The sequence below is a fragment of the Chamaea fasciata genome, unplaced genomic scaffold (assembly GCF_029207755.1).
Source record: "Chamaea fasciata isolate MVZ Bird 193981 ecotype frontalis unplaced genomic scaffold, bChaFas1.0.hap1 SCAF_9, whole genome shotgun sequence".
NCBI classification, from domain to species: Eukaryota; Metazoa; Chordata; class Aves; order Passeriformes; family Sylviidae; genus Chamaea; species Chamaea fasciata.
The window spans coordinates 30,031,490-30,048,429 of record NW_027094094.1 but is presented as its reverse complement, the minus strand read 5'-3'; the positions used below and the strand labels follow the sequence as shown (position 1 = coordinate 30,048,429).

At 42.6% G+C, this 16,940-nt stretch overlaps 1 protein-coding gene across 3 annotated transcripts in view; it reads left to right on the top strand.

The window, feature by feature from the left end:
• The window catches only part of JMJD1C (jumonji domain containing 1C), a 158,348-nt gene that overhangs the window by 97,944 nt on the left and 43,464 nt on the right, over positions 1–16,940 (top strand). For all 3 annotated transcript variants that reach the window (XM_066191689.1, XM_066191690.1, XM_066191691.1), the window contains one exon: positions 3,239–3,352. In XM_066191689.1, coding sequence (XP_066047786.1) covers positions 3,239–3,352 — 114 coding nt within the window. The remainder of the gene's footprint in view (positions 1–3,238; positions 3,353–16,940) is intronic.

The window sequence follows — 16,940 nt, the reverse complement described above, 5'->3', positions numbered from 1 at the left end:
CTTTATTCAGCATCAGGGAACTTGCTAGCAAAGCAGCCAAAGAGAGTGTGTGTGTGTGTGTGTGTGTGTGTTCATGGAGCTCCCATCGGCTAGGCAGGGAAATCTGGTGGGGGAAAAAGTGGGATTTTCTTTTTTTTTTAAGCAGTCAGTTAGTATAGTGGTAAAGCCAGATGTCACTTAGAATTGAGTGTTTGAGTCCTTTGCTTAATTGTGGTCTTTGGGGAATTGGGTTAATATATAAAGCTTCCTTTTACAAGCTACGGGTTTGAAAGGGAGATTTTAATTTGCAGAGGTTCAGTTTTTCTTGGTTTCTGCCAGTATGCTTGGTTGTCCTTAAAGTCGTCCTGCATTTAGGGAATGGAAAGAGGAAGTATCTGCAATGAATTTTTCCTTTGAAAATCTGCAAGGAGCTCGTTGGACCTTCTTGTATCTATTTCCATGCCTCACATGCTTACCTCTAATAGCTGACTCTTGCCTGCTATGCCCTTAGTCTGGCTTTCTTTGTGCATGTGTGATATGTAGTGTGAAATTTGGTTGTGTCTTCCATTTAAAATTGTTCAAATCCCTAACCTGTCCCAGGTTGGGCATCTCCTTGGTGGCCTGCTTATCTCGTGAAACTGATGGAATCTGGACTTCGCTTTTCCAAGAAGGCGTTTACTTAAGGGTGGCGTTTTGTTGTTCTTTGATAGTGGGAATGTTTTTTAATAGTGTCTGAAAAATCCCAAGTTCTGAGCAGCTATCCACATAGGCATGTGACATGGCATGGTTTTGCTTTATTTATTTACATATTTTTCTTCTGTGCGTGTAGGATAGCCTGCATCCTCCACATGAGTATTTTGGGGGCGTTGACCTGTCTAGAGGCATAGATCTATGAAAGTAAGGGAGAAGGCATTACGTCTCCCCTCTCAGAATAATCACACACACAGATCTATATTTGGAACTAGTTCTTTTAATACCAGTAGGAAGATAAACCAGTGGCTCACATGTACCTTAATCTGTAGTGTTGTCTGAATCCTGAAGGATAACTGCAAGCCACATTCCACACAGTTTCGTTTCAGCTAATGATGTGGTATGTCCTGTTGTTTGTAGTCAGAAACTCATTTCTTGACCTAAATAATAGCGCAGAAAGTTAGAAAGAAGGCAGTGTGGAAAAAGTAGAACAGTCTGAGGGCAGACATGGGGGCAGATGAGGAGGTGAGAGACTGCAGCACTGGCTTTCTCAAAGAAAAGTTTGTTGCTTGTTGAGTTTATACACTCAACACTTTGCAATTTGATGATGTGAACTCCACCCTCTTAACCATTAGCAATACAAGATCCATTATAGGAAAGTGTTGCAAGAGCAAAGGTCCTTTCTTAGCTATTGGAGGTTAAATAATTATTTACTATTTGGACTCTGTAGTTGGAATATTATCATATATTCTTGCTCCTCCAGCCCTTTCGTCTAGTTCCCTATTGTAGAGATGGCTGACTGGTGGATAGGTTTGGCTTTTTTCCTTCCTTGTCTGAGAAAGAGTAGCAGCTGAAGTGAAACCTTAAATTAAATGGAAACAAGAATGCTGTGCATTCAGTCGGAGCATTTGTGGAGTTTGATAGATTTATTAGAAAGTATAATGTATCTCCCATGCAGTATTCTCTCATTTGTTTAGTAAGTGCCAAAGCTGAAGCTCCAGAGACACTTGGGTTATATTTAGCCTAATCGCGAGGCAACACCTTTGAAAGTAGGTAATGAAGCCTGATAAAACCTTGAGTGCTCTCTTACTGGCTGCCTGCAGACTGGCTGAGGGCAGGTCACTGGCTCTGCTGCTGCCCTGCTTAGTGGCTTTTGGCAGGTTATGGGATTGCTTTGTGCCTCAGTTTCCCCATGTGTAAATAGGTCGTGGTGATCCTGCCTTCCCCTTGTAAGTACTTGGGGTCTGTTGCTGCGGGACGTTGCATGTGAGCTGTGATAGCAGCATTTTACAGATGTTGCTGTAGCGTTTGCACAGTGCTCCATGTGGTTTGACCTGCCCTTATTTCTCCTCTTTGTCTTTTTCTCCTGCATTTTAAATTTAGAATCGGTCTCAAAGGGCTTTTTTCTTTTCCTGTTTTCCCTCATTACTATTTTTTTCGTCCTGTAAAATAACTTTCCTCTTATTTTTTTCTGTCCCTCCATGTTTTTTTCCCCTTGCATCCTGGATGTTCTTTCTGCCAGTCATTTCTTTTGTTCACCGATGCCTTCCTCTTGCTGTTCCTGTCTGTCCTCAGAGCAGCATTTCTCTCCCCTCCATCCGCTGGGATTTCCTTTTCACCTGACTCATCCCCAGTAGGTACATCCCCACTCAGGCACGCTCTCCTCGTGCTGCTGCTGTTCCAGGAAACCCAGCCAGCAGGGAAGGGGACCGCCTGCTTGTCCCCTCTCAGGGGACATCCTCTGGAGTCATGGTGCCCTCCCCGGTTGCCTGCTGCATCCTGCTGCGCCTGGGTGAGGGCAGGGCCTTTGGGCAAAGACTGTACAAGGGTATAGCGGAGCCTCTGGCTCCCTGCTTCCCTCTCCCTGCGCCTGGCTTTGCAGCAGGGCTGGGGGTTTTCTCGCTTCCTCCGGCAGCGAGGGTGGTCAGCGCCTTGTTGCTTTCGCAGCCCCCGGGGTGAAGGAGGAAAGCTGCCGGCCGTGCTGTGAAATGCCCGTGCCTGGTGCTGGGAGCTCGGGAGGCGTTGTGCTGGAGCAGCCGGTTGCTGCAGGGAGGAGCGGCTGCGGGGGCGGCAGGAGCAGAGTCAGAACAGTTCAGAGATGGGCAGGGAAATGAGCTGGTTGACTTGAGGCAAGGTGAACGATTTCAGAACAGGAAGGGGGGGGAGGGATTTCTCTGCAGTCTGATTCCACTTGAGCTGTCCTTAGTATAATCACTGCTGTGCTAGCTGGTCCTGCAGGCGGGGAGAGAGGATCTGCGGGCTGAGCTGTGTGTTTAGGATGGAATGGTGCTCCTGTACTTTGAGCTTCTGTGGTAAACAATCTTGCTCAAGCACAGTGAGGGAAAGAAGGAATGTATGGTGTAGTTCTCTTTTCTAGCTGGTTTTCCACCAACGGCACAAAGGAAAAAAATGACAGAACACAAAATCCTCCTTTCTTTTATAACTAGTAACTGTTGTTCTGTTTTAGCTTATTTTGATGGAAGACTGCATCAGTATTTATACAGTTTTGGGGGGTTGATGTGCTGAAGGGTTTTTTCTGTTGCCTGATGTTCTGTTTTTTCCTTAATAGACATTCAAGCCCTTGGTTGGAAAAAGTGTATACAATTCAATTACTGCAGTAGAATTCCTTGTGGACAAGCAGCTGGATTTCATAACTGAAGATAGTGCCTTTCAGCCCTATCAGGTAAGAAATTTGACTTGTGTATAAGTACTATACATTTAACTTCTTTAAAACCCGTGATTTTGCTACTGTTTAAGTGCATTTTATGTTCAAGTTCTGTGTTGCAGGAACAATTTCCTATTGGTTATTGGCAGAGATTGTTACTTGTTTTGTGAAAGATTTTATTGGGTACTGTATATGATTCTAGTTAATCTGATCATATCAAGGACTACTGTGCCACGGATATTACTGTAGCACCTTCAGTTAAAATACCTGACCCATTTAAAGGGTAACCAGTGCCATTAACTGTAGAGCAGATAGAAGATAGTATCCCTTCTTCTGAAGCTTTCATTTCCAGGTCTTTGCATGATTACAGTGATATTCCATTTACTGATTTTTGGTTCACTAGGAAAATGAATAGCAGAAAATGTTAGTTTCTTAAAAAATAAACACTTTTCTTACTGTTGTTTTTAAGCCTGCTAAAATTTCCAGTATCCTTGATTTTAATGCCTCTCCATTAATTAGAAACACATTAATATATTAATGTGTGTGTATTTAAAGAACAAGAGAATTAGTGATTCCCCCTTGCTGCTTCAGAAGAAGGTCTAAAAGTCTCTTCTATGACAAATAGAAAAATGCTTGATACTTCGACTTGTGCTGAACTGATTGCAATTACAGTAGCCATAAATTCTTCCTTATGGCTTGGATGGTACACTGTGGTGATAAAATATATCTTACTTCATCTTAGTTTATAAGAAATAGTACTTAGAGGCTTGGAATAACAGATGGCCCTGAATAAATGCTGTGTAATTTTGTCCTGACACCCCTTCTTCCCTCCTGCTTCACCAAGATGGGTTTTTTTTTTTTTCCCCAATGCCAAATACAGAGCTAGAAAAAGAGAGTGACTGAGAGAGAATCCTAGGGAAAGGAGAGGGAGGTTCAGTTCATGGAAGGACTGGTGCTTTTGTGTGTCTGTGGTAGGGAAGCCAAACGAGTTGAAGGTTTCTCATCAGGGTGAGGTTACATGTTATGACTCGAGCTGCTGGAGCGGCTTGGCTCTGCTGTAGACAGCAGTTCCCCTATCAGACCCCACGCTAGCGCCTGCAGTCCTCTGAACCAGCACAGCCTTGATTTTCCAGCACGGGAGGGGGGGCTCTGCGCGGGGGAAAAGCCTGTGATGGTGATGAGCTGAGCTGGATTAGCCCAGGGTGCATCCAGTGCCGTGGCTTCCTCCACGGAGGGGGTCAGGATGACGCAACACAGAGTGGGATATCCTCCTTTGGCAGCAGCGACCTCTTAAATCAGCTGAGCCGTGGAGTGTAAATTCGCCCTCAGAGTCCAGCCGCAATCTTCCAGATTCATTTTACAGAGCAAATACTGGTGCTGGTGTCTGTCCTTTGCCTGAAATCTGTCAAGATCATGTGTCTGATAATGCTCATTCCAGTCACAGTGATCAATCTCCTCTTGGCAGTGGATCATTTCTGATCTGAACAAAGCAAACTGAACGTAGGAGGACTGCCTTTGTTAAACAGTGCTACTGCCAGGCAGTGACATAGCGATGTTCTATGCGTTTTAGGCCCTTCCAAGAATATTAACTGATAGAGCATTAGACTTGGAAGCACCTTATTTTGGGAAGGTGCATTCAGGTTGAATGTATCATTTTTTAAAAATATGAACAGCTGGCTTCATGCTGTCTTGATCGGTAATACTGAAATTAGCAGTGTTCACCACTTCACTTCTTAAGGAGATATTCACTGAAAACTGCCACAAAGCAGTAGCTTGTCAAAAATAGTTCCGGAGATAAGCTTGCTCTCCCTGCCCGTTGGGGCCTCGCTTTTTGACACATGGAGGGCAATTCTGTTTCCTCCTCTCATGGAGCAAATACTTACCTATTGAAACCTGAGATGGAGGCTGTTGATCTGTATCCAGCTTGAGTGGTTTGGTGAGAAGATACTTAAATTGTTTCTTTTAACATGACAAGAAGTTCGCTCCTTCCTCTAGGTACTAAGGCGCCCGGAATTTGCGTTTTAACTGGATATTGCTTGGATATTGAGTGTAGTAGCATAAAACGGCATTGTGCTCACTGATGAATAGTGCAAAGATTTCTTTATTTGATTATAAAAAGCTTGAGAAATGTTTTTCATAGGAATGTCTCTGCTGGGCTAGCAATATCTCAGTGCCGAGTTTTACAAGTTAATTGTACAGATAAGAGCTTTACTGAATGATAATGTCTTCAAGAGAACAGAAACTATATGTAATAACAGGATGTTAGACAGAAATATTAGCTTTATTACTCAGACTTACTTTCTGCTCAGAGTTACCTGAAGTGGGAGGATTGTTTCTATTCCTTTTGCGTGCTGTTTTTTGTTAACGCTGGAAATCACATTCCTAGCCATTAGTCACTTAATGTAGGGTAGTTTGTACTGGTATGTTTTTTTTTCTGAAAGACCTCTCTTTTCTTTGGCCTCCCTTCTCTTTGCCATAATACCAGGTCCTAGATAAGTCTTTGGTAAGCTTCTTGTTACTACCTACTTTGCAAAAAAATGGCAGTTTTGCTCCCTTGTTTAGTTTGGAATAGCATTGATCTGCTTGTGAGCAGAACACAGAACTGAGGAATCATTCTTTGCGGGGATGAGTTAACTTTAAGTCTTCTGAAACGTGTTTAGTTTTTTGTTTAAGCTCTCATGGCTGCACATTTTCAATATGAAGTCCTTAGAGACCATGGTGACCTAAACACTTTTTTATTGCATTTTGCTGTTAGAGCCTAAAATTCCAGTATCTTCCTGCCAAAACAAACAAAGTTTGAATTTGTGTGGGAATACTCCATTTCACTACAGTTACAATTCTTAACTACTGACTAGTTTTTCCCATCGTTACATAGACTCACAATGCTGGTAATGGGCAGCAGACGAGTATTTGGTACAAATTCTGCTCACATCAGTTCTGCTCAAGAAACAGTGGTGTTTCACAACTATTAGGCCAAAAGGCTTCATGAATAAGGTGCTGCTGTCTAGTGTAAAGGTGACAACTGCTCAAAGCAAAGAAAACAGCACACTTGGCATCCTTTCAGACTTGGCAGGAAAAACAAAGTTTGAGTAGGCAAAGAACTAAATTACTGTCGTTACCAGAAGTGGTTCTTCCAGAACAAGATTAAAGAGACTTTGGCAGGACTTCTGGGGAATCGTGACCCATGCATTCCCATGCCATGTCTGCTCTTTGCATAAATAAATGTTTCAGTTGTTAAGAGATTCGGTGACCTTGCTAAGGGCTAGATGAATATCGTTATTAAAAGTAGGGTATGCAGCTGCATTATATGAGCCCACTTCCATGTCTTCACAAGGTTTGCTGTACCAACTATAACACTTGGCAGTGAACTTGTTCTTTACTGCTGAACGTGCATGTGATTCTTCTTTTCCCTTATGTGTGTACTGCTTAGAATCCTGCCCTTCTCTTTAGAAAGTGCTTGGATTTTGTATGTGTGGTGCCCTAAACACCAACCTACAACGTGTTTCCGGTGGCTTTTATCTGTGTTGCTTCATGGAGGATGTAAACTGTATTATTCTCTATGTGAAACTTGTGTGTGACTGAGTGACTCATTCATTAATCTGGGATGGTCGGACCATTTAGTCATGTAGTTCTTTTTATGGTGGTGACGAGGGGATCTTGAGGATAAAGCAGATGTGAACGTTTGTTGTGGCACTTTGCTCAGCAATGGAATGAAAAATCTGTCCTATGTAGGAAATAATAGACATAAAGTTTATGACGTGCATTTTTAATGTCAAATTAGTATCTGTAGGAAGTGTAGTCTTGAAATGGACATGTAGGTTAGGTCCTTAATGTGAACTCCACTTAGCATTCATAATATATCATGTATGTTCTGTGTTTAAAAATTCACAAGCGTAATGGGCTTAATAAAAGCTCTTGCTACAGTCTGCAAATGAACACTTCTTCCAGAAAGCTGTTTTAAGGAAAAATTGCAGTTAAGTCTATACACACAAGTGTGACCTAAATCAAATACTTTAAGCAGAAGTGGTTTTCTGTAATAAGTTATTTGTACTGTTCTGTGACATCTATGTGTGTCTGTTTTGTGATACACTTATTAAGTTAGGCAGCAGCAAAGCTAATCATGCCTTAATTTGTTTAAGCACTGTCGTTTACTTGAAGGACTGTAGATGGGGATGTGAAGCATTAAAGCCCAGCATATGGTATGCGTGACCTCATCAGAGTGGTGTTTTTGTCTGGGTGGTGTTTGGCAGTGCCCATCAAGGACATTGTTGGGCTGAAGTGTGTGATTCTGCTGTTGCTGGCTGAAGCAGCTGGAGTCAACTGCATTATAATTCGGACAAGCAAATGAAGAATAACAAAAAGTGGTTTATATTGTGGTTTTTTTCACAGTAAAATACGCTTGTGGAAAGATCTGGAAAGACTCTGCCTGAAGCACTGAGTGCATTTCAGCTGTGTGTCTGGGTCGGGCAGAGCAAGGGTGCATGATTGATTATATACTTCCAAATATCTACATACCGTGCGTGTGTGATAATGTATTTCCAAAGGATTTCTGAGCACACAGCACTGGAGCAAATGTGCACAGTGGAGTCAGGTCAGAATTCAAATGAAGTTTCTTCACAATCATTAAACTTCCTACAAAGGATATTTTACCACTCAGGGAGGAAAGTGGCAAGAAGGGTGCACAGTCTTTAAAAAGTCCTCTTGCTTATTTGGTTCAAAAAAAAAAAAAAAAAAAGTCTTGCTAAGAATGAAGGTTTATGGTGAAATGTCTCTTCAGGCCTTACACTCTCCTTCAAAACTTTTTTCTTTTTCTGGAAGACAGGCCTGGTTGCTTTAGTGTTTCAGAATGGTACAGTCTGCCTATCTATCTCTGTGTTGAAGGTTGCAGATGTAAAGATAGGGCAATGAGAAATCCCCCGTGGGAGGTGTTGCATGAACAGTGATAGGCACCTGTACTTTGCTCTTTTTCTAAATGTGTGTGGCACGTCTGAAAGCTGGCAGGTCAAATGTCTAACACGCCTTAAAGATTGTTGAAATAATAAACATTCTCACTAGTCATGAAGTAGGTACATCAGATATAGGACCTAATAGACACTTATCTTGGTCTGTTACAAATTCAGGTCATTTATGCCATAAAGAAGGACTTGAGTGAAGGGCCATGGGCAGCTCCACCGGTCTGCTTTTCTGTTCATTGTGGGCAGACTTTGGATATTTCAGACCTGGATGCCTTTGGGTTCCATGACTTGTTTGCTTGTAAGAGCAAGTAAGCTGGGCTTGTGTAGTAATGACATGTGCACATAAAAAAATCTTTAAACATCTTGAAACAGGGATAAAATAGTATTTTTCTGTCTGTATTTTAAGCACCCCATAATTATATGTGCACTCATCTTTCAGACTTCTTTTACTTTAAGCTTCAGGCTTAAAAATAACTACTGCAGCCGAAAATTGTTTTTCCCATAAACTCGTACCTCCACTGAGGAGGCAGGCAGGAGCTTTTGGGGTTGGTCCCACCCTTTGAGGTTGCCAGAAGCAGCTCGGCAGTTCTGGGTGCCGGCCACAGAACCCGTGTGCTCCCCTCCTGCTTTCGGTTCCTCCACGGGCAGCCCAGGCACACGCAGCTTTGTGCATCTTTAACTCCTCTCAGTGTTGTGCTGAAGAACTGTCTCGATTCTTTCCCATGTCTCTGGACCACCCATAAGGAGTCCAGCTGGCTTCCCTGGCAGCCTTGTAAAGAGCGATGGTCTAAACAGCATGTTACTGACACATCTGAGTTGAAGTGTACGGCTCCAACATGTGGGGAAGCAAAAAACTGCGTCCAGGAGAAGTGGGTCAGATGAGTCACACCAGTCCTCACTCCCAGTAACATGTGCAGGACAGAAGAGTTTCATCAGAGTGCTCACAAAAGGAGAGGAATGAGGGAGGAGGGATTGGCACCCTCCATTTGTAGAGTCAGAGGGACATGTACATCATCTGCCCTGAGCCTCTATTTGTGCTTCTCTTTGAAAAAGAGCTTCTTGTTTGAGAGAACTCGCTCTGTTTTCTCCGAAGAGGTGGAATAAAATGGCACTTTTCTGTTTTACCTTGATCTGTTAAGAAGTAAGGGCTTCAGTCACTTTTTTTTTGTCTCTCTCAGCAAGGTTTGACTCAGGAGTGGAGTTGTTCAGATCTGCCAAGGCTTAGGGAAGCGAGCAGCGTGGAGGGGAGGCCATCAGTCAGCAGGAAGGTGACGAAGCTGCCACAAATAGCGTGGCTCCTCCAGGTGGGAGGGAGTTCAGGTGGAACTGCTGAAGCTGTGGGAAGGTACACGAGGAGGAAGGGGGAAGGAGTTGCGAGGCCCTTGGAAGAAGCTGAGGTTACTACAATGCAAATGACCCTCAAATCCGTAGGAAAACAGTTTTCCTTCCTGTGTCATATTCTTCGTACAATTTCCGAAAAACCAGTCAGTTCAATGATTTGATTTCATTAATCCTACTCTAAGAGGTGGTATTTAAGTAATTAAAAGCTTGGATTTCAGAATGGAAGAGATGGAACAAAGCCTGCCTCTTTTTTGAAGGTGAATATCAAATCGTTTTACTGAAGTATTTTGGTACTTTTGAAAAGCCATGCTTGGGATTACTGAGTTTAAAAATCTACCCAGTGTTTCTGGGTAAAAATTTCCTGTGTTTGATCACAAGTGATTGCTTTTTCACCAGTAAAAATCCATGGAAAATATCACTCAGTACTGAGTGAAGGAAGCCTTATTCTTGGTTCTGTGTCCTTAAAATTTCCATTTCATCTATTGCTGAATATTGATTTCCATTTCATCTAAAAACGAAAGTTTAAAGTATTTTTATTCCGTGGTGGTCTTGGCCATCCTTTCTTCTGTAATCCAGACTCCAGGTCAGCTCCTAGAGAAGTCTGTTTCACGTTATAACCAGCTGCTGCTTTGCCCGTGTTCTTGGTTTCCCAAGTTGCTCTTTGTTGGGATTGGGAATCCGTGGTGCTTTAGGAATCCCAGAAGTGTGAATGCAAGTAAACTCTGCAGTGTTGCATGGGAGTCTGTACCCAGAGCAGGAAGAGAGTAAGCACTCCCGCATTTCAGGTAGGGGGAAGCTTGAGTTCCATGTGTTCTTACCCAAATTAAGCCTTATCTTGACGTGGTGAACACAATAGCTCATTTGCTGAGGTGCTCATGGGTTTGTTTGCTTTTGTTCCTCCCTTGGATACAATGTCCCTTTGTTCTGGCTGCCACTCCAGACCTTTTCTTACAGAATGTATTTTTGAAATTACACTAATAGAAGTAATCTTTTGTAGTCTGGGGCTACTGCTTCACGGGAACTACTCCACAACCTTCAGCAAGCTACAGTTAGTAGAGGTTGAGAGCTATAGTAATTCCAGCTCTGTGTATCTGATACTTTTTCCAGGCCAGACATCTGGGAAGAAACTCAAGTAATTTTATACAAACTTGAGTTTTTAAAATTAAAACCAAGTGTGAATCTTGTGTTTTCTTAGAGATTGCAATAACTTTACTAAGGGCTTGTGGAGGTCTTGATGTACAGAGCATTATTTTTTTTAACAGTATACTAGTAATTACAGTTATAAAGTCTTTTTACTACTATTGTTTATAAATACTGACATCCCCCTTCAGTCTAGCAAACGTTTCCTGTCTTTTGAATGGAATTAAAATGAACTATTCCCATTCTTCCTATGTAACCTCTTCTACTTGAGTGTATCTGCTGGTATTACTGAGGGTGGTATTTTAGTGTTTTTTTTGCTGAGCAAGTGAGTTTGAATCATGGTAATTTCTGTGCATCTCACTAGTGATTACATTTTTTGTGATTTTTAGTTGTGAATATTAAGCATGCAGTTTAGAAGTTATATTTCAAGCATTCAGGCAGGGGTTTTACCCCATTTGAATGTTTTCTTTGCTTCCCTTGTCTTCTTATCACCAAGTCACACCATTTTGGTATACAGCAGATAAAATCAGGTTAAAGCAGGTTTCAGAATGCATAACACTTGGTGGCTAAATTATGGTGCTTGACAGGCTTGAGCTTTTTTCTTCTTTTCTTTTTTTTTTTCTTCCTCAAGTGATGTAGTTCAGTTTTGAATTATGTCTTCAATAGGAATTTTTTGGTTCTGCATGCTAGGAGATTTATCTATGAAAAAAAATATTGTGAAATAGAAGATCATTGTATCAGTTTTAAATTCTGAATGACTTTCCTAAGTTTACCCCAGGGAATTTACTGCAGCAATAACTGAAACATCCCTGTTTTCTGATGAGCAATTTAATCTTTCCTCTTTGCAAGACCGTTATTCATCAGTTCTATAAAAGGTATATCCATGGCTTTCTCCAGAGTTGCAGAGAGCTGTAGTGTTAATCCAGCGTGATATATGTTCCAGCTGGTCAGATCTGTTATTTATAGGGAAAATTTCTAAAATTACTTCAACAGGTCATAACGGAGCTCTCTGCAGAAAAAGAAAAAAAGACAGTGCTGCCTTAAATCCTATTCAAAATTAACTTTAAAAAGTTCTCTGCAAATACAGTGGTACTTTTAAAAATGAGTTTTATTTTTATCTACTTTCATAATACCAGCATATGGGCCAACACGCATGTATTTGTGTTCTAATAAACACATTATCAAATAAATCCCTGAAAGCCACTTGAAAATAAAACATTAATGTAATTCAGTGGGCTAAAACATGCTGGCTTTCGAGAACATTTGGATGGTATATGATGTATTCTTTCTGCCTTACAAAAGAGAAAGTTAAAATATTTTTATTGTTTGTCGGGATTTGTTTTCTTTCCATAATCCTCATGAGTTATAGAGAAAAGGAGCTGGAAAGTTACGTGTTTCCAGAGTTCCTGTTTGGTCAATAGGGTTGAGGATAGCTGTGTGATTACTGTTGGCAGTCTGAGCTGGTGGTAGTTCAAATTCCAGAGCAGGAAGTCATCCCAAGAGTGACACACACCGATGGATATCTCTAGGAGGTGGTGCTGATTCCAGGATCTGTCATCAGACGTATTGGACAGTTTTCTGCAGTTTCCTTCTGCAGAGCTGGATTGGGCGGCCTTTGCTTGTCACTTCGGTAAGCTCTCAGTTACCTGTAGTCTCACCAAGGAATGTTGTATTGCTGAGTAACTCAGCTGCTGAAAGACTCAGTGGAGGTGACTGCCGTGAGCTAGGAGATGGTTGTCTGGTCAGTCATCTTCTGTGGGGGTGGGCCCAGCCTTCCAGCTGCCACAGATAACCTCAGCTGTCCCTCGCGGTGGGAGATGTGTCTGTTGTAAAGCGCTCTGTGTCTGAGCAGGCCCCACGTCTTGGCTTGATTCCTGGTTGCATTAGAGCGCCTTTCTAGCAGCCCGCTAGTGCAGACAGCTAGCGATCAACAGAATGTACTTTCTTTTTTGCTCAAAGACACCTTCATCCATACAGCTTGTCGTTCAGCTGATGTGATTTGGGTCTTGTTGAATGCCTTCTGAAAGCTGTTCACGATTCACTGGGTGTCTGGTTCTCACTTGAAATTTTAGTATCTGTGTACAAAAGAGATTTCTTCAATCTACTTGCTTAGCAAGTCTCCTTGTTCGCATCAACTTCACTCTGCTAATTGCTTGCTTCAGAGAAATGTCTGCACTTTGAGGTTTCTTTTCCCATTGTGGCAATGAGTTGCTCAGTGACTCAAAGGCTTGTTCCAGTATCACCTCATGACTGAGTGGCTTAGGCCAGTACTTCCTCCCTGTTTCTCTTACAATGAGAAAAAATTAGTACAAGTTGCATATTGCTGAGATGGTGGTGATAAATATGTGGAGTCTGCCGTGAGGAAGCGGAAGGAAATGTGATTCAGTGGAAAATGAAAGAAAAGCAAATGTGTGGCTGTGTCATCAAAATGAGAGAGAAGGTGGACATGGAGTAGTACAGTTCATTTGACCTTTATTTGTCTGAATGTGGAGAATGTAAGTAGTACAAATGATCACCGCGGTGTTCTAGGTGGAAGCTGAAAGCCCTCTGTTTTGTGGATAGGAGCCACTTTTTTTGGGAAGTCAAAGATGCTAAAAGATACCTGACTTTGGGGAAAGACTTTGCTTCTCTGACCCAGATTGTCCTAGCTGCTCAGAGAGAGAGTAACGTAATTTGTGAGCATGAGGGTCATCTGCTTTTTAAATCTCTATTTTCAAAAGTGCGAGACTATTGTAGATGTCACTGGAACAGTATTTAGGCCGGTTATTGACAATATTTGTCTAGCCCAGGTTTGGTTTTGCTTATCCTTTGGTTCTTGCCTGCTTTCCTGCTGGATGTTTATGCTGTTCTGATTTCCCCTCTCCCTTCCTATACGAGATTGTCATCTACAGACAGAAGAATAAGCTACTGACTTGTAAAATGTAAGTTTTACACCATTTCACCTGTGGTATTGATTAGTTTTATAGGAAGGCAAATACCTCTTTTGATTTTTGTGTTAGTAAGTTAAAATCATGGAGAATATTAGACTACAAGTCAGATTTTTTTCCCCCGTATATTTATGTTTCTAATGTTAGAGTATCAGTTATGCTTCCAGAATTGAACAAATCAGTGTAATGATGCATCATCCAGCCTGAAATCAGGACTTGGAGAAGTGTATGTAGCCCTGAGCCCCTGATTCTCAAACCTGATAATTAAAATTTTAAAATCAGTTTCAACTCTTGAGATAAAATGAGGAAGGGAGTAGGAGTGTGTGGGGAGAAGTATTATGCATAGGGAAGAGTGGGGAGCAGCAGAAAAATCGTTGATAGCTTTTCCTGACAAATGTTAACTTTACTGACAGTTGGAAAATCACTAAATTTGTATTCCTCGTCTTTTTTTTTTCCCCTTGTAATTTTAACTTCCTACTTACAGAAACGTAGTCGTTGCTGTCACACACTGAAAATAACCCCTAATCTTTAAATGTTTGCGGTCTGAAATATCTATAAACATTTGTCCTTGGAACAGCGCATTCGGAGCCCCTGGCTGGGTGGGGATGAGTTATCCCTGTCGTCTGTCCCGGCCCCTGCACGCAGGGCCGGCGTCGCTGCCCGTCCCTGCTTTCCCCGGGTGGCCGTGCCTCTGTGCACGTGTCAGTAGGGCTGACCTCGCCTCGACTTTGTTTCTGCTTTAGGGGTCAGGGTTGTGCCTTCAAGCTTGACTTAACTGGTTCAGATGCGGCCCAGCAGCTGCCGGGTTTGAATGAGGTAAATTGTGACTGTGCGCTCAGAACAGCAGAAAATAGGTCAAGTGTGGGTTGGGTTTACATAGAAAGCGCTAGCGTCGCCTGGTAAGCCTAAGCTTCTTCTCTCAGCTCAGACAAAGCCGTTTAAGGTAAACTGGGAAGTTCCAATCCCCCCAAAAAACTTTCTAGCCTTTCTAGCTTTCCAGCCTTGGTGTTAGTAGGCGGCGTTGTCGTTGCTGGAGGAGCAGCGTGCCGCGGGAGGGAGGTCGCCCCGCTCGGGTCGGTGTGTCCCCAGAGCAGCCAGAGGCGTTGCTGCCCTGGCCGGGGCTGCAGCCCTGCAGCCCTGCAGCCCTGCAGCCCTGCAGCCCTGCGCCGCCTCTCTGACCTCCTGCCCGCCAGCTGCGGTGCCGTGGCAGCTGGGGTAGCCTTTCACTTGTCGGAGAGAAATCAGGAATATGCTGTTTGCCAGTGCTTTATGCATGGTATGTGTCTGGAAGGAAGCTGCAGGAGATCTATATTTAGACTCATTCAAATTTGGTTATTTCCCTCCCAAGTTCTGGTGTGGTCTGTGTGGCAGCCGCAGTGCCTGTCTGGTAATACCCTCAGGGGTGTCAGTCGCTGCCAGTTTTTCTGTGTTTTAGTTAGATGCTTATCTTTTGCCACTGGGAAAAAAAAAAAAAGGGCTGGTAGCAGGGCAGAGGGATACTGCCGGTTTGTAGGCGATGTTATGATCTTTGGTATTCTGCCTGTCTGAATTTTGTGTGTTTTTTCTCACTCTGATGTCAAGCAGGACAATGGTAAGATTGAAGGTTTGTTAAAAATTACAGTCAGTGGAAGAGATTACAGATCAGTGATATAATCACGTCAGGTGACATGATCAGTGAAAGATGAAAGAAAAAGGAAAGGATTTTGCTGGTTATCAAGAAATGAAAATAAGGAGAGAGTTGTACAGGCCTGCTTTCAAATGAGGGATAGAAATTGGTATGAATGTGTTTGAGGCTGGATGCAGGTACAATATTTAATCCTTTTTATGGGAGAAAATAATCCAAAAATGACATTAAAGGACTAGTATAAATTGTCAGCAGTTTAGATTTTTAAGAAGTGTTTTTTGCTGCCAGTGTTCTGCTCTCTAAAGACTTGTGGCAATCAGTAGGGAAGTGTTGGCTTGTTTTCACCCTGCAGTTCTCATACCTAATTTCCATGCAGCTGAACTTTAGTGCAGTTGTACCGATGACTTGCTGCAAAAGGGAAAAAAAAGGGGTTGGGGGCTCATTTTATAGAAGCTAATACTCACGAAACAGGAATAAAACTGAAGGTTCGGGACACGTTGCTCTCTGAGGTTTTCTTTTTGCACTGTTTGAATTTAAATGTGGTCCCTCTACCATTAAAAGTCCTGACAAGATGCTGATTTCAGTGTGCAATGCACACTGTGTAAACATTGCAAACAGGACTGTCGAGTTGGTTATGTACTAGTTTTCATCTAATTCGTGTCCCAAATTATCAGAAAACCTCTAAGCAGCCAGAGGAAGCTATAGTTAATTAAGCCACAGATGGTGAGGACTAATGTGGCGTTGACCTTTGCGAGGACTGCAAAATCTACTTAGTCTTTCTCTGGAAAACACTAGCTGAAATGAGTTCCTCCTGATATTAGAAAGATGCCCTTGATGCATGCAGCCAAATGCAGACACACCATGACCAAGGAAGGAGCTTTCCCAGATGAAGGTTTACAGGTTCCTAACGTGTGAAGTGTGTTGAGATGTAGTCTTCAGGGCTCTGATTCAAGCCTTTTTAATGTCAAAAGCCGCTGTTTTTCCAGGACTGGCTTACCTGGCGTGCATATTGTCAGTTCTTCTCTTCTTCGCTGGCAGTGGGGAGTTGACAGCTGACCGGACTGTGTGTAGCCTCCCACAAGCAGCATGCAGGCTTTGTGACTGAGGGTAGGGGCAGCTACTGGAATCCACTTTCTAATTCCTCTTTACCCCAGGATTTCACCTCTCGATGCACTCATTTCTGCCCCTCAAGTTTCTGAACGATGACTTGGAAGAGCATTTTAAAATGGTGAGGAAATGTGTTGCTTCAGTAGTTCAGGTCTTGTGGAGGAGGAATTTGTGGGCCTTCCTGCCATAGTCATACCTGGCTGCCCAAAATGCAAAAGGAATTTCTGGTCATCTGAGCCTTTCAGAGCACTTTGTATGGTCTTTAGGCAGTGGGCAGGTTCAGCACATCCTAGGATAGCTCTCAGTGTCTTGGACAACATTTCAATATCTTTTTGTGGATGGAGAGTGAGTAGGAGAATTCTCATTTAGATTTTGATTATTTTTCCCCTGTGGATACTATCTTGAAACTCCTGTTTGATCCCAAAGGAATTTTGACACATGAGGAGTGATCTAAGCACTTGTTCACCTGTGACTCTGAATGATAAATTAGTTTCATCTGAATAAACTCTCTG